The 27,519-nt window shown below is 44.7% G+C and overlaps 1 protein-coding gene across 3 annotated transcripts in view; it reads right to left on the bottom strand.

The window, feature by feature from the left end:
- The window catches only part of LOC138670280 (P2X purinoceptor 1-like), a 186,226-nt gene that overhangs the window by 112,597 nt on the left and 46,110 nt on the right, over positions 1–27,519 (bottom strand). For all 3 annotated transcript variants that reach the window (XM_069757477.1, XM_069757475.1, XM_069757476.1), the window contains exons 2-4: positions 17,854–18,001; positions 13,281–13,352; positions 10,906–10,972 (exon numbers count right to left, since the gene is read on the bottom strand). In XM_069757477.1, coding sequence (XP_069613578.1) covers positions 10,906–10,972; positions 13,281–13,352; positions 17,854–18,001 — 287 coding nt within the window. The remainder of the gene's footprint in view (positions 1–10,905; positions 10,973–13,280; positions 13,353–17,853; positions 18,002–27,519) is intronic.

The raw sequence follows: 27,519 nt of genomic DNA, 5'->3' as shown, positions 1-27,519 counted from the left end.
AGCCCTAACCCTAACCCTAGCCCTAACCCTAACCCTAGCCCTAACCTTAATCCTAGCCCTAACCCTAGCCCTAACCCTAGCCTTAACCCTAACCCTAGCCCTAACCCTAATTTTAGCCCCAACTGCTCTTCTCCTGCCGGCCAGCAGATGGCTACAGATGGCGGGCGCACTGCGCATGCGCCCGCCATTTTCTTTTGCCGGCGGCCAGGAGGAGCAGCAGGAGGACCCAGGGACACCGGTAAGTATGGCAGGGTCCCCGAATCCCCCTATTTCTCTGTCCTCTGATGTGCGATCACATCAGAGGACAGAGAATTACACTTTGCTTTTTTTTTTTTGCGGTCGCCAGTAAACAGTTAATTACCGGCGATCGCAAATCATGTTCTTTGGGGTCTCGGCTACCCCCGGCAAGCCGAGACCCCAAAGATTCTGAGCATGCGCCCGCCATTTTTTTGCCGGAAAAAGATGGCGGCGCCCATTGGGAGCCATGAGGAGCAACAGGGGAGACAGGTAAATATTGGGGGGCTACCTGGGACCCCATTTCTCTGTCCTCTGATGTGCGATCACATCGGAGGACAGAGAAATTAAAAAGAAATTGCGTTTTGTTTTGTTTTTTGCGATCGCCGGTAATTAACGGCGCTGTGGTTTAAGTACCCTTAGCGGCCGCCGTTAAAAGGCGTATCGGCGGTCGTTAAGGGGTTAAATTTATCTTGTGCAAAAGAGATTGGTTTCCAACGTTTTGGCTCAGGCACAAGCCTTCGTCAGGAAGACAATCTTATGGTAGTTATATATAAAGTAAGAGGCTCCTTGCCTCCACACTGAAGCGGTCACTAACAAGGACACAGGGAGGGAGCCACATGCCAGCTGCAGCCTTCACTATGAACAGTGAATAAGGTTCATTGAGGTCTAACTACCTCTAAGGGTACCGTCACACTATACGATTTACCTACGATCATGACCAGCGATACGACCTGGCCGTGATCGTAGGTAAATCGTAGTGTGGTCGCTGGGGAGCTGTCACACAGACAGCTCTCCAGCGACCAACGATGCCGAGGTCCCCGGGTAACCAGGGTAAACATCGGGTTACTAAGCGCAGGACCGCGCTTAGTAACCCGATGTTTACCCTGGTTACCAGCGTTAAAAAAAACAAACAGCACATACTTACATTCCGGTGTCTGTCACTTGCCGTCTGCTTCCCGCACTCACTGACTGCCGGCCGTAAAGTGAAAGCACAGCACAGCGGTGACGTCACCGCTGTGCTCTGCTTTCACTTTACGGCCGGCAGTCAGTGAGTGCTGGAAGCAGACGGCTAGGGACCTGACGGACACAGGAATGTAAGTATGTACTGTTTGTTTTTTTTAACTTTTACGCTGGTAACCAGGGTAAACATCGGGTTACTAAGCGCGGTCCTGCGCTTAGTAACCCGATGTTTACCCTGGTTACAAGCGAACGCATCGCTAGATCGCATCGCTAGATCGGTGTCTCACACACCGATCTAGCGATGACAGTGGGAGATCCAGCGACGAAAGAAAGTTCCAAACGATCTGCTACGACGTACGATTCTCAGCAGGATCCCTGATCGCTGCTGCGTGTCAGACACAGCGATATCGTAACGATATCGCTGGAACGTCACGAATCGTACCGTCGTAGCGATCGAAATGGCACTGTGTGACGGTACCCTTACAATACCTTATGCGCATTCCATTACTTTTGAAAGATACAAAGGCTAAGTCTACCTCAATACGGCTGCCATCACACTAGCAGTATTTGGTCAGTATTTTACATCAGTATTTGTAAGCCAAAACCAGGCGTGGAACAAATAGAGGAAAAATATAATAGAAACATAGCACCACTTCTGCATTTATCTCCCACTCCTCGTTTTGGCTTACAAATACTGATGTAAAATACTGTCCAAATACTGATAGCAGGGCCGGACTGGGACTAAAATTCTGCCCTGGCATTCGAAGTTACACAGGCCCACTTGTCACATGGTGACTGTATAATATCTTTGTACACTTGTAGGCAGGGCCGGTTTTAGGCAAAGTGGGGCCCTAGGCAAAGTTTAAAATGGGGCCCAAAATGCTAACATATTGCACATCACACAAAAGCATTTCGGTTGTATTTACAAGCGCTGAGTTCAGGCCGCTAAATGAGTTTGATCGACAATGCTGAAGTTGTTCAACACTTGTTTCCCAGCCTCTTTCCACCGTCTGAGAAAGAATGATGGGACAGAACGATCACTAAAAGATCACTAACCGATCCCAAAACAGTATCATGTTATCAGCAGCACATCTACAGTTTACAGCGGCAATGTGCTGCTGAGAACAATGATTTTTGTTCCGACAAAAACAATCTCAATATGCAGCATTTTACTTGTTTAGTAAAATACACCCCACAGTCCTCCATATAGTATAATACACTCCCTATAGTCCTCCATATATTAAAATACACTGCTCAGTCCTCCACATAGTATAATACACTCCTCATAGTCCTCCATATAGCATAATACACTCCTCATAGTGCTCCATATAGTATAATGCACCGCCATAGTCATCCATGTAGTACAATTCACTTCCCATAGTATAATGCACCCCATAGTTCTTCATATAGTATAACGTATTCCCCATAGTCCTCGATACAGTATAATGCAGCCCACATATAGTATAATGTAGCCACCACCCTACAGAATATAATGCGGCAACCACAGAGTATAATGCAGCCACCCCACAGTATAACGCAGCAACCCCACAGAGTATAATGCAGCCACCCCACATAGTACAATGTAACCCCATAGAATATAATACAGCCCACCTCCCCATAATATAGTATATAACCTAACCTCCCCATAGAATATAATACACCCCCACAATAGTATATACCACAGCCACATAGTACATAACATGGCCTCCCCATAGAAGATAATATACTCCCCATAGTATATAGTAAAGCCCGCATAGTATATAGCACAGCCCGCATAGTAGATAACACAGCCCACACAGCAGTATACAGCACAGCCCACACTGTAATATATATAGCACAGCCCGCACAGTAGTATATCCAGCACAGCCCGCACAGTGGTATATCCAGCACAGCCCACACAGTGGTATATACAGCACAGCCCGCACAGTGGTATATACAGCACAGCCCGCAGAGTGGTATATCCAGCACAGGGAGGCAGAGCGGGGAATGATGGGAGAGGGAGTGTCTGTAGACGCTCTCTCCTCCATCATTGCATTCAACTGTACCGGCGTCATAGATGCCGGTATACTTGAATGCGACGGCAGGGGGGTGAGTCGGCGGCGGCGGGGGGAGGCGGATCGAGTGGCCCACAACTGGCACCGGCCCTTCTGGCATATGCCAGAAGTGCCCAATGGCCAGTCCGGCCCTGACTGATAGTGTGACAGTGCAGCCTACATCTGTATTCCTAGCAATTGATAACAAAGGATAGTCCACTATGGGTGTGAACAGTTTCACTTAATTCCACTCTGCTGGCCAATCAAGACCACTTTTGACAGATTTCCATAGGGCAATCTGAGAGCCCGGAACCTACAGTACAGACCAACAGTTTGTACACATCTTCTCATTTAAAGATTTTTCTGTATTTTCATGACTATGAAAACTGTAAATTCACACTGAAGGCATCAAAACTATGAATTAACACATGTGGAATTATATACTTAACAAAAAAGTGTGAAACAACTGAAAATATGTCTTATATTCTAGGTTCTTCAAAGAAGCCACCTTTTGCTTTAATGACTGCTTTGCACACTCTTGGCATTCTCTTGATGAGCTTCAAGAGGTAGTCACCGGAAATAGTTTTCACTTCACACGTGTGCCCTGTCAGGTTTAATAAGTGGGATTTCTTGCCTTATAAATTGGATTGGGACCATCAGTTGTGTTGAGCAGAAGTCTAGTGGATACACAGCTGATAGTCCTACTGAATAGACTGTTAGAATTTGTATTATGGCAAGAAAAAAGCAGCTAAGTAAAGAAAAACGAGTGCCCATCATTATTTTAAGAAATGAAGGTCAGTCAGTCTGAAAAATTGGGAAAAGTTTGAAAGTGTCCTCAAGTGCAGTTGCAAAAACTATCAAGCACTACAAAGAAACTGGCTCACATGAGGACAGCCCCAGGAAATGAAGACCAAGAGTCTTCGTGCCTGCGCCGAAACGATGGAAACCATTCTCTTTTGCACAAGATAACTTAAAAAACTTTGAAAGCAACAGATCTGTCTTCACATTTTTGGAGTGTGCCGGGGTTAGATCGTTTGTATTATCCTGCCTGGTGACTTGGTGAGTCAGTGTCCAGTAGACACTCTAGACAAGTGAAGATTAGAGATGGGCAGACCCCTGGATGTTTGGGTCTGGCGGGTTCGACCAGGACCCATTCACTTGAATATAGGGCCTGAACATCCAGTGTTTGCCATGCTGTCATGTCCATGACAGTGTGGTAACCACTGCCTCTGATAGGCAGTAAAATCTTTATCGCCAGTGAGACAGCCGTGGTTCACACATTGTCAAATGACAGCGTGAGCCCACAGCTGCGATCGGAGGTAAATGTATTTGGCTGATGGCTTTTACTGCTCCCATCAGCCTACGCCTCCTGCCACTAATAACAGCGAGAGCAGGCTGCAGCTGATGGGAGTATTCATCACCCGGTGCCTGCGCGCTAAACAAATAAATTAAAAACAAACTGTCATGGGTTCGCCTATCTATATATATAATTGTCTAAGGGTCTGTTTGTCTGTAACCGAAATCCCGCGTAGCTGATTGGTCGTTCCCGGCCGGTCTCGACCAATCAAGGTTCATAAATAAACTAAATACATATACTAGAACAAGAATAACATGATGGACAGTCTGTGAGGGAGAAAATAACATGGAGGACAGTCTGTGAGGGAGAGAATAACATGGAGGACATAAAAAAAATGCGTTAAACCGCACCTTACACCCATACGGCCTTAATAGGCTTAGTGGCGCACGTCACTGCCAGGGGGTCAGCCCAGCTACAAAGTCCAATCCATAACAAAGAAGAAGACAGCGCCACACCGGTCAGTGAAAAATGACTTACAAATTTAATCTGCCATCTGCGGCGACGTTTCGGTACAATGACCTTTATCAAGCACAGTCTGACACATGTTCCAACCACCATTATATACTACTAGCACCACCCCTCATTACATAATCCACCAATAGGAGTATAGCACCATAAAGGTAAACACAAATGAATACACATAAATACATTTACATATATAGAAAATACATTACAAACACATAGAAACAATGCTGCATCATCTAACAAAGACATACTAGCCCTGATTGCCAAAAATCCAAAGAACCAGCCCACTACAGTGTAATCCAGATCCCCCACATGGTGATATAAACAAACCGCAGTCCTCCAATAGATCAGTAGCATGCCCCGTAGCTAGGATACAGGCCAACATATTGGTGGATTATGTAATGAGGGGTAGTGCTAGTAGTATATAACATGGAGGACAGTCTGTGAGGGGAGAATAACATGGAGGTCAGTCTGTGAGGGAGAGAATAACATGGAGGACAGTCTGTAAGGGAGAGTATAACATGGATAACAGTCTGTGAGGGAGAGAATAAAATGGAGGACAGTGTGTGAGGGAGAGAGTAACATGGAGGATAGTCTGTGAGGGAGAGAATAACATGGAGGACAGTCTGTGAGGGAGAGAATAACATGGAGGACAGTCTGTGAGGGAGAGAGTAACATGGAGGATAGTCTGTGAGGGAGAGAATAACATGGAGGACAGTCTGTGAGGGAGACAATAACATGGAGGACAGTGTGTGCTTGAGAGAATAACATGGAAGTCAGTCTGTGAGAGAGAGAATAACATGGATGACTGTGTGAGGGAGAAAATAACATGGAGGACAGTCTGTGAGGGAGAGAATAACATGGAGGACAGTCTGTGAGGGGAGAATAATATGGAGGTCAGTCTGTGAGGGAGAGAATAACATGGAGGACAGTCTGTGAGGGAGATAATAACATGGAGGACAGTGTGTGAGGAAGATAATAACATGGAGGACAGTCTGAGAGGGAGAAAATAACATTGAGGACAGTCTGTAAGGGAGAGAATAACATGGAGGTCAGTCTGTGAGGGCGAGAATAACATGAAGGACAGTCTATGAGGGAAAGAATAACATGGAGGACAGTCTGTGAGGGAGAGAATAACATGGAGGTCAGTCTGTGAGGGCGAGAATAACATGGACAGTCTGTGAGGGAGAGAATAACATGGAGGACAGTGTGTGAGGGAAAGAATAACATGGAGGACAGTCTGTGAGGGTGAGAATAACATGAAGGACAGTATGTGAGGGAGAGAACAACATGGAGGACAGTCTGTGAGGGAGAGAATAACATGGAGGTCAGTCTGTGAGGGAGAGAATAACATGGAGGACAGTCTGTGAGGGAGAGAATAACATGGAGGACAGTCTGTGAGGGAAAGAATAACATGGAGGACAGTCTGTGAGGGAGAGAATAACATGGAGGTCAGTCTGTGAGGGCGAGAATAACATGGACAGTCTATGAGGGAGAGAATAACATGGAGGACAGTGTGTGAGGGAAAGAATAACATGGAGGACAGTCTGTGAGGGAGAGAATAACATGGAGGTCAGTCTGTGAGGGCGAGAATAACATGAAGGACAGTCTGTGAGGGAGAGAACAACATGGAGGACAGTCTGTGAGGGAGAGAATAACATGGAGGTCAGTCTGTGAGGGCGAGAATAAGATGGAGGACAGTGTGTGAGAGAGAGAATAACATGGAGGACAGTCGGTGAGGGAGAGAATAACATGGAGAACAGTTTGTGAGGGAGAGAATACCACGAAGGACAGTCTGTGACGGAGAGAATCACATGGAGGACAGTGTGTGAGGGAGAGAATAACATGGAGGACAGTCTGTGAGGGCGAGAATAACATGGAGGACAGTCTGTGAGGGAGAAAATAATAAGGAGGACAGTCTGTGAGGGAGAAAATAACATGGAGGACAGTCTGTGAAGGAGAGAATAACATGGAGGTCAGTGTGAGGGAGAGAATAACATGGAGGACAGTCTGTGAGGGAGAAAATAACATGGAGCACAGTGTGTGAAGGAGAGAATAACATGGAGGACAGTCTGTGAGGGAGAGAATAACATGGAGGACAGTCTGTGAGGGAGAAAATAGCATGGAGGACAGTCTGTGAAAGAGAGAATAACATGGAGGACAGTCGGTGAGAGAGAGCATAACATGGAGGACAGTCTGCGAGGGATAAAATAACATGGAGGACAGTCTGGGAAGGAGAGAATAACATGGAGGACAGTCTGTGAGGGAGAGAATAACACAGAGGACAGTCTGTGAGGGAGAGAATAACATGGAGGACAGTCTGTGAGGGAGAGAACAATATGGAGGACAGTGTGTAAGGGAGAGAATAAAAATTTTCCCCGTTTTTAAGTTTATCATATGGTAAAATAAATTGTGTCTTTGAAGATTATAAGTCATCCTGTAGAAAACAAGCTGTCATACAGCGATAGATGACTAATAAAGTTTTGACTCTTAAAATAAAGACAGGAGACAAACAATGGCAGTGCGTCCAATGGGTTAAAACATTAATGTAAGCACCAGCATTTATATGAATACTAGATGGTGGCCCGATTCTAACGCATCGGGTATCTACTATATAATTGTCTTATTCTGTCTGTTTGTCTGTAACGGAAATCCCACGTCGCTGATTGGTCTCGCCAGCTGCCCGCGACCAATCAGCGATATTGGCACAGTCCGGCCGCGAATTGGCACGGGATTTGAACCACGCTTCGCTGATTGGTTGCGCCCGGCCGGCTGCGACCAATCAGCAACAGTCGCAGTCCGGCCACGAATTGGCCCGGGATTTGAACCATGCTTCGCTGATTGGTCGTGGCCGGCCGGGCGCGACCAATCAGCGATATTGGCTGGAGAATTAAACCCTGCTGCGCTGACTGGTCACGGCCAGCTGGGCACGACCAATCAGTGATATTGGCGCGGGATTTAAACACCGCTTCACTGATTATGTATATATTTTACCCGGAAAATCCTGTGTATTCATTGCATTATTCTTAAATCTTCATAAATAAACTACATACATATTCTAGAATACCCGATGTGTTAGAATCGGGCCACCATCTAGTATTTTTAATAACCAGCCAGGCAAAACTGACACCTGCGGGCAGCAACCCTCAGCTGTCAGCTTCAGCAAGGCTGGTTCTCAAAAAAAGAGGGGTCCTCATGCTGTTTTTCAAATATTTAAAAAAATAGATTGGGACCCCTCTATTTTTGACAAACAGCCAAGCTAAAACAGAAAACTGGAGGCTGGTAAGTGGCCATGGATATTGCCTCCCAGCCTAAAAATAGCAGCCTGCCAGAAAACGTGCATCTATTAGATGGATTCTAGGTGGAATCTGCCTGAAAAAGACATTGTGCATATACCTAACTGCAACTATTATCGGCTTCTCTGGCCATCAGTACGTAAGGGGTATAGCAATAGTGTTTATTTAGTTGTTTTGCTCAGATGAGCATATAAACAGAATTAAACAGCAGTGTGAGCAGAGCTTTATCAAATTAGTAGTGGCAATTAAATCACTAGCCTTAAGACCATAGTGGTATTGGTGTCTGGACTGAATGTAAAAGAAGAAAAAAAGAGAACATCTATCAAACGCCACCTATGAATCACTGGATTTATCGATCAGCTGTCCTCTCTCCATACATGTCTGTTAAAGTAAATGTTAGAATGCCATAAGTATTCCAGAGCATCTTTACTGAGGAATTGTGCACATGTCCATTTACTGTTTGTTGGTCGGTACTATTTAGATCAGATAACCAGAATTAGTATCATGTGTATTTCTGTTTCAAATGGAAGCACAGTGACCTCACCATTATGGGGTCGGTGTGGTTTCCGTTTACTGCTTAGTGTTAGAGTGGAAGAAAAAGTTCTTCATTTGGCTTTTTTCTCTTGTTCTAAAAAACGGACACTAAGCAAATAACCTATATAAATTAGTGTGGCCTCTCTGCTTCAATTTTAAACACATATGCACAAGATCCTAAATCACCTACTGTATGTCACCTTGTCAAGTCAATACAACTTTTTGCTACCCAATTATGTCTCCATATATAAGCCAATGGAAATAGTATCAAGACAACTGCAAAACAGTGGAGCAACTTCGTATGACCTTTCATGGGAATAAAATCAAATAAGAAGGCACAAAAGTCACATTGCCAGCCTTGTGTTCTACAGAAGTTATCACGCTCACATTCAGATCTTAATTCAGTGTTGAATATCACTTTTTAGTGGAGACATTTGCCAAGTAAGCCAACAAATTATGGAGCATAGCACACTGTGAAAAATGTATCAGTCTGGATATACTGCATTTCTTAACATATATTTACGTTCTCACGGTATGATATGCTACATTTAAAGGGAATCTGTCACATTTGACCTATCTAAACTATTATTATGGGCATACAGGTTATAGACAGCTGAGGAGAGATATGCCTGTATGCTTCATATCTGATGCCTTGTTGTTGAGAAATCATCTTTTAGCACTTTATACAAATGACCTCTTCGAGGCTATGGGGAGGATGTCACCTGGCAGATAATTCTGCCTCCAGAGCTTGTTTTACATGTATTGGGATTTACCAGTATGATGTGTAATGGCAGCTCTCTGCTCTCCTGATCTCACTGCAGAGCTGTGTGTGATTATAACTGACACACCTGCGGGTTTCTCTCAGGTTAAGTTCCATCTCACAGGCACACAGGGTTAGAATATTGTTGCAATACAGCAGAGCCGAGAGAAGCAAAAAATGTGTTTGCAAGAAGACAAATTACATTTCTCCTGTTCTGTGCTAGTTACATGTCTTACTGGTAACTCCCCTTCATGTAAAACAAGCTCTGGAGGCAGAGTTATCTTCAAGGCAGCATCCTCCCTAGAGCCTGGAAGAGGTCATTTATATGTAAGAAAAAAGTGGATTTCGCTGAAATCAGATTGCAGATTTCAAGGTATCATTTTATTCAGCTTCCTATGACCTACATGCCCAAATACACGGCTTAGGAGGGTTGGTCCTACTTCCTTTTAATTCCTAATTTACTAACTTTTTTATGAGTTCTCTACCATACAATGCTAGAACAAGTAGCTAATTATTATTAGTAGAAACAGACCTGATAGGGACACATCTTAAGAATGGTGAAAATAGTTGTAAATCTTTAACGTCAATTGTGCATATTGTAGCTACTGTTGAACATTGTTTCTGTGCCTATCGAATACCTATGGGTCATAATTTACATTCTCTGATGAAAAGTAATTGGCTTTGTTGGATTTTTTGAGGCTCACTATCTCCAAAAATTGAAGTTGTACCAAAGGTGCCTGGAAGCTCACTTTTTCGCTACTGCAAGAGGATGATAAAGGGTGGCAATTATCATCATAAAAATAAATAAGCCATGTAAACGAGTGTTACCATGATATACCATATGAATTACATTATGGTGGGATATTAATTGTGACAATCGTTTGCATAATTAACTCTTTATTCTGCACAGAAGGGGATGTATGATATTAGATTATACAGCATATGGAAGTGATTAATAATGGACAAAATGCAAGAATAGACGTGCGGTAAGTAAAGTGAGTATAATTAGAAGGACATAAAATGCCTTAGACCACGTGCACACGTTCAGTCTTTTTACCTCAGTATTTGATAGTCAAAATCAGGAGACAAACAATCAGAGGAAAAGTATAATTGAAACACGTCACCACTTCTGTATTTATCACCCACTCCTGGTTTTGGCTTACACATACTGAGGTAAAAAACTCACCAAACACTCAACGTGTGCACGTGGCCTTCATAACATATGTATTTGTGAAGACATAATTAATGGCCAACATTGCATACCTTGCGTTTGTCGAGTAGATATAGCTTTGCAATCATCATCAGTTTCACAAAGTGCTACATCGGGAAGCTGGAAAACATAAATATTACTGGTAAGAAGACTAGTGCTTAGACGCCTGATACCATTACTACTGCCCTGTTGTCTGCATCTTGAGTACATTATCGTTTTCGCTATTTAAAAATGATTTAGTGCATTTTTCTTCGGCTACTTGGCAATAATAACCCCTAATAAAAAGTAACTGACCTTATTTGGCTCCAAATTGTTGCATATTCCCAGGATTTTCAAGGACATTCAGATAGATCCTGCTTAGCAGAGATCTTGCATTATAGAACTTTCTATTAATACAAATCTCATTTTTAGCTTCAGTCTCAGAGGATTTATTTCCATTAATAGGAATTCCCACATCTTTACCTTTATTGAGAAATATAGTAAACTTAAAATTGACAATGTACTCTTGTTAAAGTACGTGAGATAATCCCAAAAACATATCAACTGCACAAACTTAGAACATTTGTGGAGAAGTTAAGTTTTGAGAAGTTTTTGGAGAAGTTTTGGAGAAGTTGGAGATTAGTTCAGTACTTTTTTTTATTCTAGTTACATTTGATTCCTGTCGTATGGGCTTCTGCAATGCTGAAGCCATTCAGGCGATGACCCCTGTACTAGGCAAGATAATTGGAGGACCACTCAGTGGTATGGAGCAGGATTAGTAGGTGACTATAGACAAAAATAAACAAATTAGAATGAAAAAAAGTACTGGACTCCCATTTTAGGGCACAACTCCATTTTTTTTTTGCATTGCGCTGTTAGAGTGGTGCTACTAATCTAAGTTCTCTGGCCCTTTTCTCACACTTCATCTTCATCTTTTACTGGTGCCACTACAGTCGCTCTCCAGCAGTTTGTGACCTGCTGGATTGATCCTGTGCTTGCTGATGGATGTGGAAGTCAAAATCTAATGTGTTGTGAATTCTGTGGCTGAATTCACTCCTGTGGTCACAAGTGGTACTGCAGCTTCTGAGCTTCCTCCCTCAGGTGTTCTGGTGAGCTCGTTGGCTGCTTTGTTATTTAACTCCGCCTGATTCTGTCTTCCTTGCTCCTTGTCAATGTTCCAGTGTTGGATCTGAGCTTCTGGATCTTTCCTGTGGCCTGCTGCTCTGCTTAGATAAGTGCTTCTTTGCTTTTGTTGCTACTTTTTCTGTCCAGCTTGTCAATTCGTTTTGCTGGAAGCTCTGAGACGCAAAGGGTGTACCGCCGTGCCGTTAGTTCGGCACGGTGGGTCTTTTTGCCCCCTTTGCGTGGTTTTTTGCTTTAGGGTTTTTTGTAGACTGCAAAGTTCTCTTTGCTATCCTCGCTCTATCTAGAATATCGGGCCTCACTTTGCTGAATCTATTTCATCCCTACTTTTGTCTTTTCATCTTGCTAACAGTCATTATATGTGGGGGTTGCCTTTTCCTTTGGGGTATTTCTCTGAGGCAAGTCAGGCTTGTTTTTCTATCTTCAGGCTAGTCAGCTCCTCAGGCTGTGCCGAGTTGCATAGGTAGTGTCAGGCGCAATCCACAGCTGCCTTTAGTTGTGTTTAGGATAGGTTCAGGTATTGCGGTCTACAGAGATTCCACGTCTCAGAGCTCGTTCTATTGTTTTTGGGTTATTGTCAGATCACTGTATGTGCTCTGATTGCTGGCACACTGTGTCACTGGATTGCCTTCATAACACTAATGTAAGTCTAAGAACGGGGCTCTCATAGACTAAAATTGAGAGCTTGTGGCCATTTCCTCAGACTTCCGGTCAGTCAGAAGTTGCGGTCACAAGATAATGGCGCAGGACTGGATTGGCACCGGGAAAAGCTGAAGACGGCAGCCGGTGGGTATAATACTAGGTGCAGGGAACTTAGATTAGTGGCACCTGTCCAGCACTGAAATGAAAAAAATCCCACTGGAGTGGTGCTTTAAAGTGTCCTTCAAGTGATGAATGTCCAGTTGGTTAGCTATAATTTTTAGGTGCCAGCTGAAAGACTACCTTGGACATGCATGGTATTTAGCATTTGAATTTGCATATACAGCTATAGAAAAACAGTAATATGGTGAGATATGACTGCAAAAGTGACGCTCCGCTTAGCTACACAACTGAGTAACAACCTTGCCTGTTACCCAATATTCGCTGCTCAATCCTATTGAGGTGAAAGTCAATGGAAGTGAAAAGTCACATTTTTAACTAGTTGCATAACCCGCATGTAGCTGAGATGGCATTGCTTAGTTTGCATGAGAAACAAAAAAAATCTTGCTGCATGTGAGAAAAAAAAATCACTTTTCGCTAAAATAAAGAAAAAGTAAATGCTACAATATCAAATCAACCAGTGCCACGATCTGCTGTTGATAGATACCTCATTACAGTTTCCCATTTGTTGCTCCGGAGTAATTATGAAGTTAGTCATCACAACAAACGAGCTGTCACCCTGTTGGTAAAGCAGAGAATAACATTTGTTAGCAGAAAGTGGAAAGCTTCTATTGCTAAAAGAAGTTAGTAATTTAGATGGAATCTAAACTCAACTCTTGCATGACCCCAACATATGATCTATTGGCTGTATAACAGGAAACCATCACATGAAAGCTGTGCTGGGTAAGAGGCCTCATGTTTAGAGGTTATGTCAGTGCTAATGAGAGATGATACAGATTAAGATTTCAATAGGACTATCATAATTTACCTAATAACCCCTTCCCACAAACATACATAGTATAGCATGCAGATACTGTAGCTAAGCACTATGTGGTACAAGCCTTACATCAGAAACAGGGCCCAACCTGTATTTTAATGTATCTGCCATTAGCACCATCACTATTTTTCATCCATCTCTATTTCTTTCTGTTAAAAAAAATACAATGAAACTACTTTTCATTGCAAGTGGTCTTGTATCGGAGGTATTTTCATAAAATATGGCCAGGATCAGGGGTGGTCATTGCGTCACCTGCCTGGACCGTGGGGTATTCGGTACCAGTGGCCCTGGGTACCCAATTAAAGGGGAAGGTCTTTAAGGGGATTTGTAATGTCTATGTTCGTGACGCCACCTGTGGTTTTCGGTCAGTAGGGACCGACGCTGGTTAAAGGGGTCCTCTAGGGTGATGTTATGCAGCAAGATGGTGACACTTCCCAGAGGGGAAGCGGGGTCCCCAGGGCTTCCCAAGTGCATGGCACCGATGGTGTGGTGGATGGTGTGGCAAAGAACGAGGACACAAGTTTGCAGTCTTTACCTGGTTTACTGATGATAGTAGTCCTCAGTCCAGGCTACCAAGTGCAGGGTAGCAGTGGTCCGGCTGGCTTGGAGGCAATAGGAGATCCGTCTCCCAGGTGAGGTCCATAAGCCTTTCCTACTTGCGCTACTTTAGTTGGCGAGGTCCCTGCTGCTTAAAGCTTGGTTGCAAAGTCCCCTCCTGTTCTAAGACAGATGTCTATACAATAGGCAGTGCGAGCCTGTTTATAGGGTCTCTTTCATGACCCGGGCTCTCAGGTTACTGCTTCACCTCAGACTTGATGCGGGCAATTAACATACAGTCCTATGCCCTCCGGTTCTGTTGCACGTCCTGGAGAACAACACGACCTCGGGCTCCTGGTACCCGGTTTCTGTGTTCTGGCTCCTAGGGTGTCCTTCTGCTGTTCCCCTGCTGAGCCTCTTCCTCCTCTGTGCTTCTTCCCTCTAAGCTCCTCCACAATTCAACTCATGATATCTCTCTTTCCAGGGGTCGCAGCTCCTATGTGGCTGTTTGGCTCCTACGTCTGCTCCAGATGTCCTTCTCCCCCCCACTCCTCTACAACTGGCTGACTCCTCCCCCAGACCAGGATACATAAAGTCTAAGGAAGCTCCCCTGAATCCGGGTCCTAAGCTCCCCCTCCTGGACTAGATTCAGATGTGTTGAATGTGAGTGCCTTACATGATAGACAGAATCTCCCTTGCCTCCAAGCATGACATCACCCTCCCCGAAAGAAAGGCAAGATCACTGTAACAACCAGTTACCTGGGGTGCTGCATCATACCATTAGTGCAACCTGTGCGGCCAATCTGGAGCCCAAGAGGGAAGGAGGTCTACTTCCACCTCCAAAATAGCAATCTGCTTTTGTTACAGATATAAAGAGGGGCCCATATAGTGTTCTTGCACATGGCGCTTTTTTGTTTGTTTGTGTCTACCTCTGGCCAAGATGCATAATTTATACTGGAAATGAAAATCTTCTTAGGAAATCTAGACTGAAAAAGAAAGTTCTTCAAAAATAGCTTTATAACATAAAATATGATTATTTGTCTATTATATTGCCTTTTTTGCACTATTTCTGCAGCGTTTTTTCTATTTTGTTTTAGGGCAAAAAATGCTGTATCTTACGGCAACAGAAAAATGAATTGAGATTTCCAAAATTTTTTAGTGCAGCATGTCAGTTATTTCAGTATTTTTACTGTGTTTTTTTTCCCATTGAGATAAATGAGACTGAGCAGCCAAAAAAAAAACATAAAAAAATAGAGAATGTCATACAGAATTGCAGTTTTTTTCTGGTGACTATCAGTGGTTTTTATTGTGGAAAAAATGCAGCAAAAATTATGCAGACAATACAGCAAAAAGGATGCGTGAGAACTTACCCCATGTCTGTCTTAGGTTCTGAACTACTCTATCTCATTGAGCTGACGAAGGCTGATGTCAAAACGCGCGTCGGGGTAGGGTACATCCAGGAGACGGTCTCTACATTATCTACAGGTAATTATGTTTTTGGCCATCATTATCTTATAATTTATCATTAGCAGCAATTATTGTATGCACTTGTTTCTCTGAGTATTTATTGGTATTTGCCATTCTTTTGCCCACAGTGACTCTGCACTTGCACCTTATTATTTTGTTATACCTCTATACACATGCCTGCTGTATGACTCATTAACAGCAATCACTGTATGCACTTTAGTCTCAGAGCATTTTCTAGCTTGCGTCTTTCTAACTTATAGTGTCTTTGCACTTGCACCTTATTTTTAAGGTATACCCTTGCACACACCTTTCCTACATTTTTCCTGTGGATATTTATTATGATTCATTTTATTTATTTTTTCTTTGGTGCCATGTATGTACTTATCTATTTATTTATTTATTTACATCTGGGATCTATTCATTATCATGTAGTCACCTCAATATTTTGTAAAGAATACGTCTCGGTCTCCTGGTGTATAGCCCCTTTTTTTTTGTTTTCCTCCCCCCACCATATGGTGTATCTTATTCTTAATAAATAATATTATTTAATATGACTATTTGGGCATGAGTTCGGTCTCTTTTTGTTCTTTTTTTTGCTTGTAAATTGCTGAGTTGTCCGTTATTCTGTCCATATTGGTATACATAGTAGGTATGACTGTGGTATTTTGCGATATACTTTTTGGATTGATTCATTCTTTATGTATACCTTGCCCTGAGATTTGTGTTTAACTCATTGAGCTATTGGCTATACTTAAATTACAGTTTTTCAAAACAACTTACATTTTTTCCATTCTGTACTGCAACACAAAGGCCTTGATTCATGAAGGTGTTTACGACAGATACTGTATCTGTTGTAAAACAGTTTGAAAAGTTGCAAAATATTTGTACAATGCGAATTTGCACAGGAATTTTGAGTCTTTTGCCATCTTTTATCAGTTTTGTCCAGGTCCCCCACAATGGGTGTAGCTGGGGCAGGATTGGGTCAGACACTACAGTTCGTCTAATTAATGACAAGCTGCGGCGAACCTTATGCCACAAATTTTACTCCAGTCTCTCGCAGGCACATTTAGCTTTTAAGTTGTGCCTGATTCATTAAAAGGCGCACAAATTAGACACCTCTGACTGCACCATGCCTCTTCATCAAGACTGGTGTGAACAATGTCAGTCTTAATGAATCTAGTCAAAAATATTCAGTCCCTGACTCATCAAGACCAGCTTTGTTCAAGCCAATCTTGATGAGGGGCATGATGAAGTCAGAGGTGCCTGATTCATCAAGAGGCGCACACCTCTTTATGAATCATGCATATCTTAAAAGTGGTGTCTGCCTCCTAATCTATAACATTCATCACACCAAGTTTGCTGCTTTTTTTTCAGTCTGTTTTTTAAGGCAGAATAAATGTTGAATCTTACTATAGCAGAAACATGAATGAGATTTCTAAAAGTGCCAGTCAGAGACTGGAGCAAAATTTGTGACATATGGAAAGCCACAACTCTTCATGAATTAGAAGAGCGAGGCATCATCACCTCACCCCATCCCACTACAGCTCTGCCCATTTCAACAAAGCTGGATAAAACTGAAAACACCATAAGACTCTAAATTTTTGCACTAAAATTTTGTGACTGTTAAGTGTTTTCTCTGGGGTAAACATTTTGATGAATTGAGACCTTAGAGGTCATTGAAAGGCATATGCGTTCATTATTATCAGCACAAACTATGGAGACCTCACAAGTAAAATGCAAGTTTCACCCACAAAGCAGTTTTTCATTATGGTTTGGTTACCTGAAATTTTGCACTATTTGGCATGGGATGTTTCAATTATTTTGTATAGCCCTGTATATATTTAAAGGGGTTGTTCCATCTTCTGCTAAAAATCTGCAGTCATTATATGTGACTGTAGACTTTGAATCCTTACAGTGTGCACACTTCAGGCTATCAGGATTCCCTGCTGTTGCTGCAATTTGCATACAAGTGGTCATGTGCCAAATAGACTTGCTCAGCCTTGCTCAATTTATTTGTATTGAGAAAAGTTGAGCATGTCTAGTCGGAAGATGGCCGGAAGTATGCAGATTGCATACTCGCAGTCACACGACAGCCCACTTTTGGCGGTGCGTGTACTGTAAGGATTCAGAAGCCCGTAGTTATCTAGTGGCAGCAGACTTTTAGCAGAAGGTAAGATAAATTCTTTAAAATATGCAGAAGTCTATGGAATGAATAAAAAAAAACCAAATCATATCTTACCTGCGGAGGGAAAACATAGTCAGCAACATCCCAAATTTCTGTGCCCATGTTAGACATATTTGTAATTGCAATGCCTTTCATTTTTACAGAGACAGAACTGATGATGTCATCCACATTTTGGTAGCCTTTCTCATACAAGAACACCCATCTAAACGCAAACAAAAGTTAACACTGTTATAGTTACACATGCGGCAGTAACTCTTAACTACAGCAATAAATCTATATATGTGAAGAGTGGGATCAATGTTCAGTCTACTGCATATGCTGTAATTCTTCTGTATTTCGTTTGCTGCTTCTTTACAGTGTAAACTTGTTTGTTCTTGCAAACTAAGCATACTTTAAATGGAGTTTCGATTATTTTTTTTATTATTCTTGATTGCCCATAATAAAAATCAGGTTTCCAAGCAGAGAACTATAATTGGTCGAAACGTCGCATTATGGCAAAATAAAGAGTCATTTTTGTTCTTTCAACCATATTGGATGCTGTTCTTCTTGATTTTCTGGCATACATTTTTCCTATTGGGTCCTATGAATTCTGAACGTGCATTCTGTTATCTGAAGTGCTGTCGGCTATTGCTATTGCATTTTCTGCCTCAATGGTCTGTCATCTTCCTAAGCTTGTCGTTGCCTCCTCTCGGTGCATGCCACAGGTGGGGGTAGTCAGCCCTTTAACGACTAATCCTGGTGAGTCAGCGGAAGGGTGAGACTCTGTAATTTTGCACCATCTTGGGTATTTTGCTCCGACTGTTCCATATGTTTAGTGGTTCAATAAAGCATTGTTACGCTGCTTAACTCTCACACTGTAATGTCTGAGTAGTATTATGATCACGGGAAAAGAGAGCGGGCATTTAGTGAGATAAGCCCTGGTCCATAAGGTCTCAGGACAGCAGACGAGAGCACCCACTGACCACCAGTGTCTCCACAAGTGGTGTTATTCAGACTTATGTGGTAGTATCATTTGGTCTTATTGTACTGATATTATTTGATGCTTGATTAGTGGCGTACTATTTTTTAAGAAATTCGTTTTTATAACAAAGAAAATAATTTGGGCATTTTTTTGATTTTGCTTAGTTTAACCCCTCTGTGACCTTGGACGTACTATCCCGTCGAGGTGCCCTGGGCCTATCTGACCCTTGACGGGATAGTACGTCCTGCCCTTTAATGCGATACCGCGACTTAAGTCGCGGTGATCGCATTAAAATTCCGACGCCATCTCACCTGGGGGGAGATGGCCTCGGCATCCAGGGCATTGTCGCCGCCCACCCGCCCTCTCGATCGCTGTGATTGGCTGTTCAATTCTGAACAGCCAATCACAGCCATTCTCATTGTTTCAGCCAATCGGAGCGGCTGAAACAATGAGGTCACAGGCTAGGATCGAGTACCGATGTACTCGATCCTAGGTCCGGTGCCTGGCAACGCCAGGCACCGGCAAGAACAGCCCGGATTGGCGCGATCGCCGATCGCATCGATCGCGCCAATCGCAGGGCACCGCGCGGTATTACCGCGCTGTGCCCTGCCGGAACCTGCGTGGATCGGTGCTCTAATAGCACCGATCCTAGGATAGGACACAGTGCAGGCCCAGCAGGGCCTGCAGGAGCCAATTGGCGCGATCGATGTCATCGTCGATCGCGCCAATCACAGGGCGCAGCGGCGATCACTCTGTGACCGCTCTGTGCCCTGCAGGTGACCTGGCTGTGACCTGCCTAGGATGGCGCGAACAGATCCGATCCTAGGCAGGTCACAGCCAGGTCACCAGGAAAGCTCTGATTGGTGGGATCGATGTTATGGTCGATCCCACCAATGACAGGTCACAGCAGCAGCATGACCGCTCTGTGACCTGTCTGTGTCACCTGCCTGACCTGTGTATGACCGCTCTGCAGGGTCCTCATTCTAGCTGAGGATTCCTACAGAGCGGTCATACTGCTGGATCTCCCTGCTGGATTTTGTGCCTGGATCTCCCTGCCGTGCTGGGTATTGTGGTGCCACAGCAGCCTGTAGCACCACAATCCCTGCTAAAGAAAGAAGACAACTAAACGTAAGTTTTATCCCTGATCCCTGCCCAATCCCCGTTCATCCACCCCAATCCCCGTTCATCCACCCCAATCCCCCCTTCCCCCTCTTTTTACCCCCTCCACCCCCATTTGTGCCGCCTCCGTGCGCACATTTAGTAGCCGCCGAGCGTTGATTGGTGACGCAGTTCACCGATCAACGCTCGCGCTCGCTTTTTTTCCCTCGCCCCCGTTGCGCCAACTCCGTACACACATTCCGCAGCCGCCAAAGTTTGATAAGTGACGCAGTTCACTTATCAGAGTTTGTGCCTGCCGTTTTCCTTTTTTTTTTTTCACCCCCCTTTTGCGCCACCTGACTACAACCGTACGTTTTGATCACTGATCCCTGCCCAATCCCCACTTCCACCCCCATCTCCCTTCCCCCTCTTTTTACCCCCCTTTGCACCTCCTTCCGTGCGCCCATTTAACAGCCGCCGAACGTTGATTGGTGACGTAGTTCACCGATCAACGCTCGCGCTCGCTTTTTTCCCTCACCCCCGTTGCGCCAACTCCGTACACACATTCCGCAGCCGCCGAAGTTTGATAAGTGACGCAGTTCACTTATCAGAGTTTGTGCCTGCCGTTTTCCCTTTTTTTTTTTTTCACCCCCCTTTTGCGCCACCTGACTACAACCGTACGTTTTGATCACTGATCCCTGCCCAATCCCCACTTCCACCCCCATCTCCCTTCCCCCTCTTTTTACCCCCCTTTGCACCTCCTTCCGTGCGCCCATTTAACAGCCGCCGAACGTTGATTGGTGACGCAGTTCACCGATCAACGCTCGCGCTCGCTTTTTTTCCCTCACCCCCGTTGCGCCAACTCCGTACACACATTCCGCAGCCGCCAAAGTTTGATAAGTGACGCAGTTCACTTATCAGAGTTTGTGCCTGCCGTTTTCCTTTTTTTTTTTTTCACCCCCCTTTTGCGCCACCTGACTACAACCGTACGTTTTGATCACTGATCCCTGCCCAATCCCCACTTCCACCCCCATCTCCCTTCCCCCTCTTTTTACCCCCCTTTGCACCTCCTTCCGTGCGCCCATTTAACAGCCGCCGAACGTTGATTGGTGACGCAGTTCACCGATCAACGCTCGCGCTCGCTTTTTTTCCCTCACCCCCGTTGCGCCAACTCCGTACACACATTCCGCAGCCGCCAAAGTTTGATAAGTGACGCAGTTCACTTATCAGAGTTTGTGCCTGCCGTTTTCCTTTTTTTTTTTTCACCCCCCTTTTGCGCCACCTGACTACAACCGTACGTTTTGATCACTGATCCCTGCCCAATCCCCACTTCCACCCCCATCTCCCTTCCCCCTCTTTTTACCCCCCTTTGCACCTCCTTCCGTGCGCCCATTTAACAGCCGCCGAGCGTTGATTGGTGACGCAGTTCACCGATCAACTCTCGCGCTCGCTTTTTTCCCTTCAGCCTTTTTGCGCAACCTCCGTACACACATCCCGCAGCCGCCAAACTTTGATAAGTGACGCAGTTCTCTTATCAGAGTTTGTGCCTGCCTTTTTTTTTTTTTTTACAGGTTTTTCTTCTCCTTTTAGCATTTTCTTTTCAGATAAGTTTGCACAAATCACTATCCCCCCACACATACACATACAGTTATCAATAAAGTGCACCCAATCACCATATTCACACAAAAATGTCCCGCTCGTCCCGTTCGTCCCAACAGCGCTATTCATTGGAGGAGGCATATGCTTTCCTTGCCTCCGACACTGATAGCGAGGGAGAGGATCCCACTTTTCTTCACTTTTCTGATTCTTCATCCTCTTCCTCCTCCTCCTCCTCTTCCTCCTCCTCCTCCTCTTCCTCCTCGGGTCCTGCGGAACCACCACGCAGACGCCCCAGGACAGAAGATGAGGCAGCCCCCACCACTCCTGAACCAGCGCTCCCCACTGCGGAACCCACATGGACCTCGCCCCCCGAAAATTACGAGCCACTGATTCCTGATTTTGTGGCAGAATCAGGAATCAAGTTTGACACCACGGGCCTCACAGAAACAGACTTTTTCAAAGTCTTTTTCTCTGAGGATTTTATTAACCTCATGGTGGAGCAAACTAATTTGTATGCTCGTCAATTTTTGGAGCAAAACCCCGGTACATCATTTTCCAACTGGTCTCCTGTAGACGCAGTTGAAATGATGCAGTTTTGGGGCCTGGTCCTCCACATGGGGATCGTGAAGAAGCCAGAAATGCGGCAATATTGGAGTGTAGATGTTTTATATAACACTCCAGTATTCCGAATGGCCATGGTTCGGAGACGTTTTGAGGCCATCCATAAATTCCTGCATTATTCCGATAATGCACAGTGTCCCGCACGAGATGACCCCAACTTTGACCGTCTGTTCAAAGTTCGGCCGGTCATCGAACACTTCAACAAAAAGTTTTCTGAAGTGTACGTGCCCAAAAGGGACATCTGCGTGGATGAGTCCTTGGTCCATTTTAAGGGGCGGCTCGGATTCCGTCAATACCTGCCCAACAAAAGGGCCAGGTACGGAATCAAACTCTACAAGCTGTGTGAGAGTGCCTCAGGGTACATCCACAGGTTTAGAGTGTATGAAGGGAAGGACAGCAGGATTGAACCCCCTGAGTGTCCTCCTGTCCTGGGAGTGAGTGGGAAGATCGTGTGGGATTTGGTGCACCCACTGCTGGATAAAGGTTATCACCTCTATACTGATAACTTTTATACCAGCATCCCACTCTACAAATCCCTCTCTGCGCGAGGTACCGCAGCCTGCGGTACTGTGCGCAAAAATCAGAGAGGCCTCCCAAAGACGCTACTTCGGCAGATGCTCAGAAAAGGTGAGAGCAAGGCCCAATGTAGCGACCACCTGCTGGTGGTCAAGTACAAGGACAAGAGGGATGTCCTTCTCTTGACCACCATACATGGTGATGGCAGAGCCCTCAGCACTGTACGGGGTACCTCTACACAGGTCTGCAAACCGGACTGTGTACTGGGCTACAACAAAAGCATGGGGGGGGTTGATCTCTCTGATCAACTCCTCCAACCATACAGTGCTTTGAGAAAGGCCAAGGTGTGGTACAAAAAGTTGGCCGTCCACATCGTACAAATGGCAATGCTCAACGCTTTCCTGCTGTTACGATGTGCACGCCACACCGATACGTCGTACCTTCAGTTCCAGGAGGTAGTGGTTAAGGCCCTGATATTTGGTACTCCGGAAGGAGAGGGCCCCAGTACTTCCGGAACTGAAGGTGCTCGTATCGTACCAGGCCAGCATTTTCCGGGGGTGGTCCCGCCAACCGGCAGAAAAGGTAAGCCGCAAAAAAGGTGCCGAGTGTGTTACAAAAGGGGAATACGCAAGGACACCATTTATCAATGCGACACCTGCCCCGAAAAACCTGGCCTGTGTATGAAGGATTGCTTCAGATTGTACCACACCTCCATGCACTACTAATTTACTTTACAAGAAAGCGTACATTAGTTCCAAAAAGGGGGCACATCTAGATAAGTTCCTTGGGGGGGGTCTAGGTTCCAAAATGATGTCACTTGTGGGTTTTTTTTACTGTTTAGGCACATCAGGGGCTCTGCAAACGGAACATGACGACCGCAGACAATTTCTGCATTCCAAAACGTCACAACTTCCCTTTCGAGCCCCAACGTGTGCCTAAACAGTTTTTTCCCACATATGGCGTACCAGCGTAATCAGGACAATTTGGACAACAACTTTTGATGTCCAATTTCTCCTGTTACCTTTGGGAAAATTAAAAATTGGGGACTAAAATATCATTTTTGTGGGAAAAAATAGGATTTTTTATTTTCACGCCTGGGCATTATAAACTTTAGTGAAGCACGTGGGGGTTCAAATTTCTCACCACACAACTAGATAAGTTCCTTAGGGGGTACAGTTTCCAAAATGGGGTCACTTGTGGGGGGTTTCTACTGTTTAGTCACATCAGGGGCTCTGCAAATGGAACATGATGCCAGCAGAACATTCCATCAAAGTCTGCATTCCAAAACGTCACTACTTCCCTTTCGAGCCCCAACGTGTGCCCAAACAGTAGTTCCTCCCCACATATGGGGTATCAGCGTACTCAGGACAAATTGGACAACAACTTTTGGGGTCCAATTTCTCCTGGTACCCTTGGGAAAATTAAAAATTGGGGACTAAAATATCATTTTTGTGGGAAAAAATAGGATTTTTTATTTTCACACCTGGGCATTATAAAGTTTAGTGAAGCACGTGGGGGTTCAAAATTCTCACCACACAACTAGATAAGTTCCTTAGGGGGTACAGTTTCCAAAATGGGGTCACTTGTGGGGGGTTTCTACTGTTTAGTCACATCAGGGGCTCTGCAAATGGAACATGATGCCAGCAGAACATTCCATCAAAGTCTGCATTCCAAAACGTCACTACTTCCCTTTCGAGCCCCAACGTGTGCCCAAACAGTAGTTCCTCCCCACATATGGGGTATCAGCGTACTCAGGACAAATTGGACAACAACTTTTGGGGTCCAATTTCTCCTGGTACCCTTGGGAAAATTAAAAATTGGGGACTAAAATATCATTTTTGTGGGAAAAAATAGGATTTTTTATTTTCACACCTGGGCATTATAAAGTTTAGTGAAGCACGTGGGGGTTCAAAATTCTCACCACACAACTAGATAAGTTCCTTAGGGGGTACAGTTTCCAAAATGGGGTCACTTGTGGGGGGTTTCTACTGTTTAGTCACATCAGGGGCTCTGCAAATGGAACATGATGCCAGCAGAACATTCCATCAAAGTCTGCATTCCAAAACGTCACTACTTCCCTTTCGAGCCCCAACGTGTGCCCAAACAGTAGTTCCTCCCCACATATGGGGTATCAGCGTACTCAGGACAAATTGGACAACAACTTTTGGGGTCCAATTTCTCCTGGTACCCTTGGGAAAATTAAAAATTGGGGACTAAAATATCATTTTTGTAGGAAAAAATAGGATTTTTTATTTTCACGCCTGGGCATTATATACTTTAGTGAAGCACGTGGGGGTTCAAAATTCTCACCACACAACTAGATAAGTTCCTTAGAGGGTCTAGTTTCCAAAATGGGGTCACTTGTGGGGGGTTTCCACTGTTTAGGCACATCATGGGCTCTCCAAACGCGACATGGCGTCCGATCTCAATTCCAGCCAAAGTTAGCTTGAAAAAGTCAAACGGCGCTCCTTTCCTTCTGAGCCCTGCCATGCGCCCAAACAGTGGTTCCCCCCAAATATGGGGTATCAGCGTACTCAGGACAAATTGGACAACAACTTTTGGGGTCCAATTTCTCCTTTTACCCTTGAGAAAATAAAAAATTGGGGACTAAACGATCATGTTTGTGGAAAAAAATAGGAATTTTTTTTTTCACGCCAGGGCGTTATAAACTTTCGTGAAGCACTTGGGGGATAAAAGTGCTCATGACACATCTAGATAAGTTCCTTAGGGGGTCTAGTTTCCAAAATGGGGTCACTTGTGGGGGGTTTCCACTGTTTAGGCACATCAGGGGGTCGCCAAACGCGACATGGCGTCCGATCTCAATTCCAGCCAAAGTTAGCTTGAAAAAGTCAAACGGCGCTCCTTTCCTTCTGAGCCCTGCCATGCGCCCAAACAGTGGTCCCCCCCCACATATGGGGTATCAGCGTACTCAGGACAAATTGGACAACAACTTTTGGGGTCCAATTTCTCCTTTTACCCTTGAGAAAATAAAAAATTGGGGACTAAACGATCATGTTTGTGGAAAAAAATAGGATTTTTTTTTTCACGCCAGGGCGTTATAAACTTTCGTGAAGCACTTGGGGGATAAAAGTGCTCATGACACATCTAGATAAGTTCCTTAGGGGGTCTAGTTTCCAAAATGGGGTCACTTGTGGGGGGTTTCCACTGTTTAGGCACATCAGGGGGTCGCCAAACGCGACATGGCGTCCGATCTCAATTCCAGCCAAAGTTAGCTTGAAAAAGTCAAACGGCGCTCCTTTCCTTCTGAGCCCTGCCATGCGCCCAAACAGTGGTCCCCCCCCACATATGGGGTATCAGCGTACTCAGGACAAATTGGACAACAACTTTTGGGGTCCAATTTCTCCTTTTACCCTTGAGAAAATAAAAAATTGGGGACTAAACGATCATGTTTGTGGAAAAAATAGGAATTTTTTTTTTCATGCCCGGGCGTTATAAACTTTCGTGAAGCACTTGGGGGATAAAAGTGCTCATGACACATCTAGATAAGTTCCTTAGGGGGTCTAGTTTCAAAAATGGGGTCATTTGTGGGGGGTTTCCACTGTTTAGGCACATCAGGGGGTCGCCAAACGCGACATGGCGTCCGATCTCAATTCCAGCCAAATTTAGCTTGAAAAAGTCAAACGGCGCTCCTTTCCTTCTGAGCCCTGCCATGCGCCCAAACAGTGGTCCCCCCCACATATGGGGTATCAGCGTACTCAGGACAAATTGGACAACAACTTTTGGGGTCCAATTTCTCCTTTTACCCTTGAGAAAATAAAAAATTGGGGACTAAACGATCATGTTTGTGGAAAAAATAGGAATTTTTTTTTTCACGCCCGGGCGTTATAAACTTTCGTGAAGCACTTGGGGGATAAAAGTGCTCATGACACATCTAGATAAGTTCCTTAGGGGGTCTAGTTTCCAAAATGGGGTCATTTGTGGGGGGTTTCCACTGTTTAGGCACATCAGGGGGTCGCCAAACGCGACATGGCGTCCGATCTCAATTCCAGCCAAATTTAGCTTGAAAAAGTCAAACGGCGCTCCTTTCCTTCTGAGCCCTGCCATGCGCCCAAACAGTGGTCCCCCCCCACATATGGGGTATCAGCGTACTCAGGACAAATTGGACAACAACTTTTGGGGTCCAATTTCTCCTTTTACCCTTGAGAAAATAAAAAATTGGGGACTAAACGATCATGTTTGTGGAAAAAATAGGATTTTTTTTTTTCACGCCCGGGCGTTATAAACTTTCGTGAAGCACTTGGGGGATAAAAGTGCTCATGACACATCTAGATAAGTTCCTTAGGGGGTCTAGTTTCCAAAATGGGGTAATTTGTGGGGGGTTTCCACTGTTTAGGCACATCAGGGGGTCGCCAAACGCGACATGGCGTCCGATCTCAATTCCAGCCAAATTTAGCTTGAAAAAGTCAAACGGCGCTCCTTTCCTTCTGAGCCCTGCCATGCGCCCAAACAGTGGTCCCCCCCACATATGGGGTATCAGCGTACTCAGGACAAATTGGACAACAACTTTTGGGGTCCAATTTCTCCTTTTACCCTTGAGAAAATAAAAAATTGGGGACTAAACGATCATGTTTGTGGAAAAAATAGGAATTTTTTTTTTCACGCCCGGGCGTTATAAACTTTCGTGAAGCACTTGGGGGATAAAAGTGCTCATGACACATCTAGATAAGTTCCTTAGGGGGTCTAGTTTCCAAAATAGGGTCACTTGTGGGGGGTTTCCACTGTTTAGGCACATCAGGGGGTCGCCAAACGCGACATGGCGTCCGATCTCAATTCCAGCCAAATTTAGCTTGAAAAAGTCAAACGGCGCTCCTTTCCTTCTGAGCCCTGCCATGCGCCCAAAAAGTGGTTCCCCCTCACATGTGGGGTATCAGCGTACTCAGGATAAATTGGACAACAACTTTTGA

Source organism: Ranitomeya imitator, chromosome 3 (assembly GCF_032444005.1).
Source record: "Ranitomeya imitator isolate aRanImi1 chromosome 3, aRanImi1.pri, whole genome shotgun sequence".
Lineage (NCBI taxonomy): Eukaryota > Metazoa > Chordata > Amphibia > Anura > Dendrobatidae > Ranitomeya > Ranitomeya imitator.
This window is presented reverse-complemented; position numbering and strand designations above follow the sequence as displayed.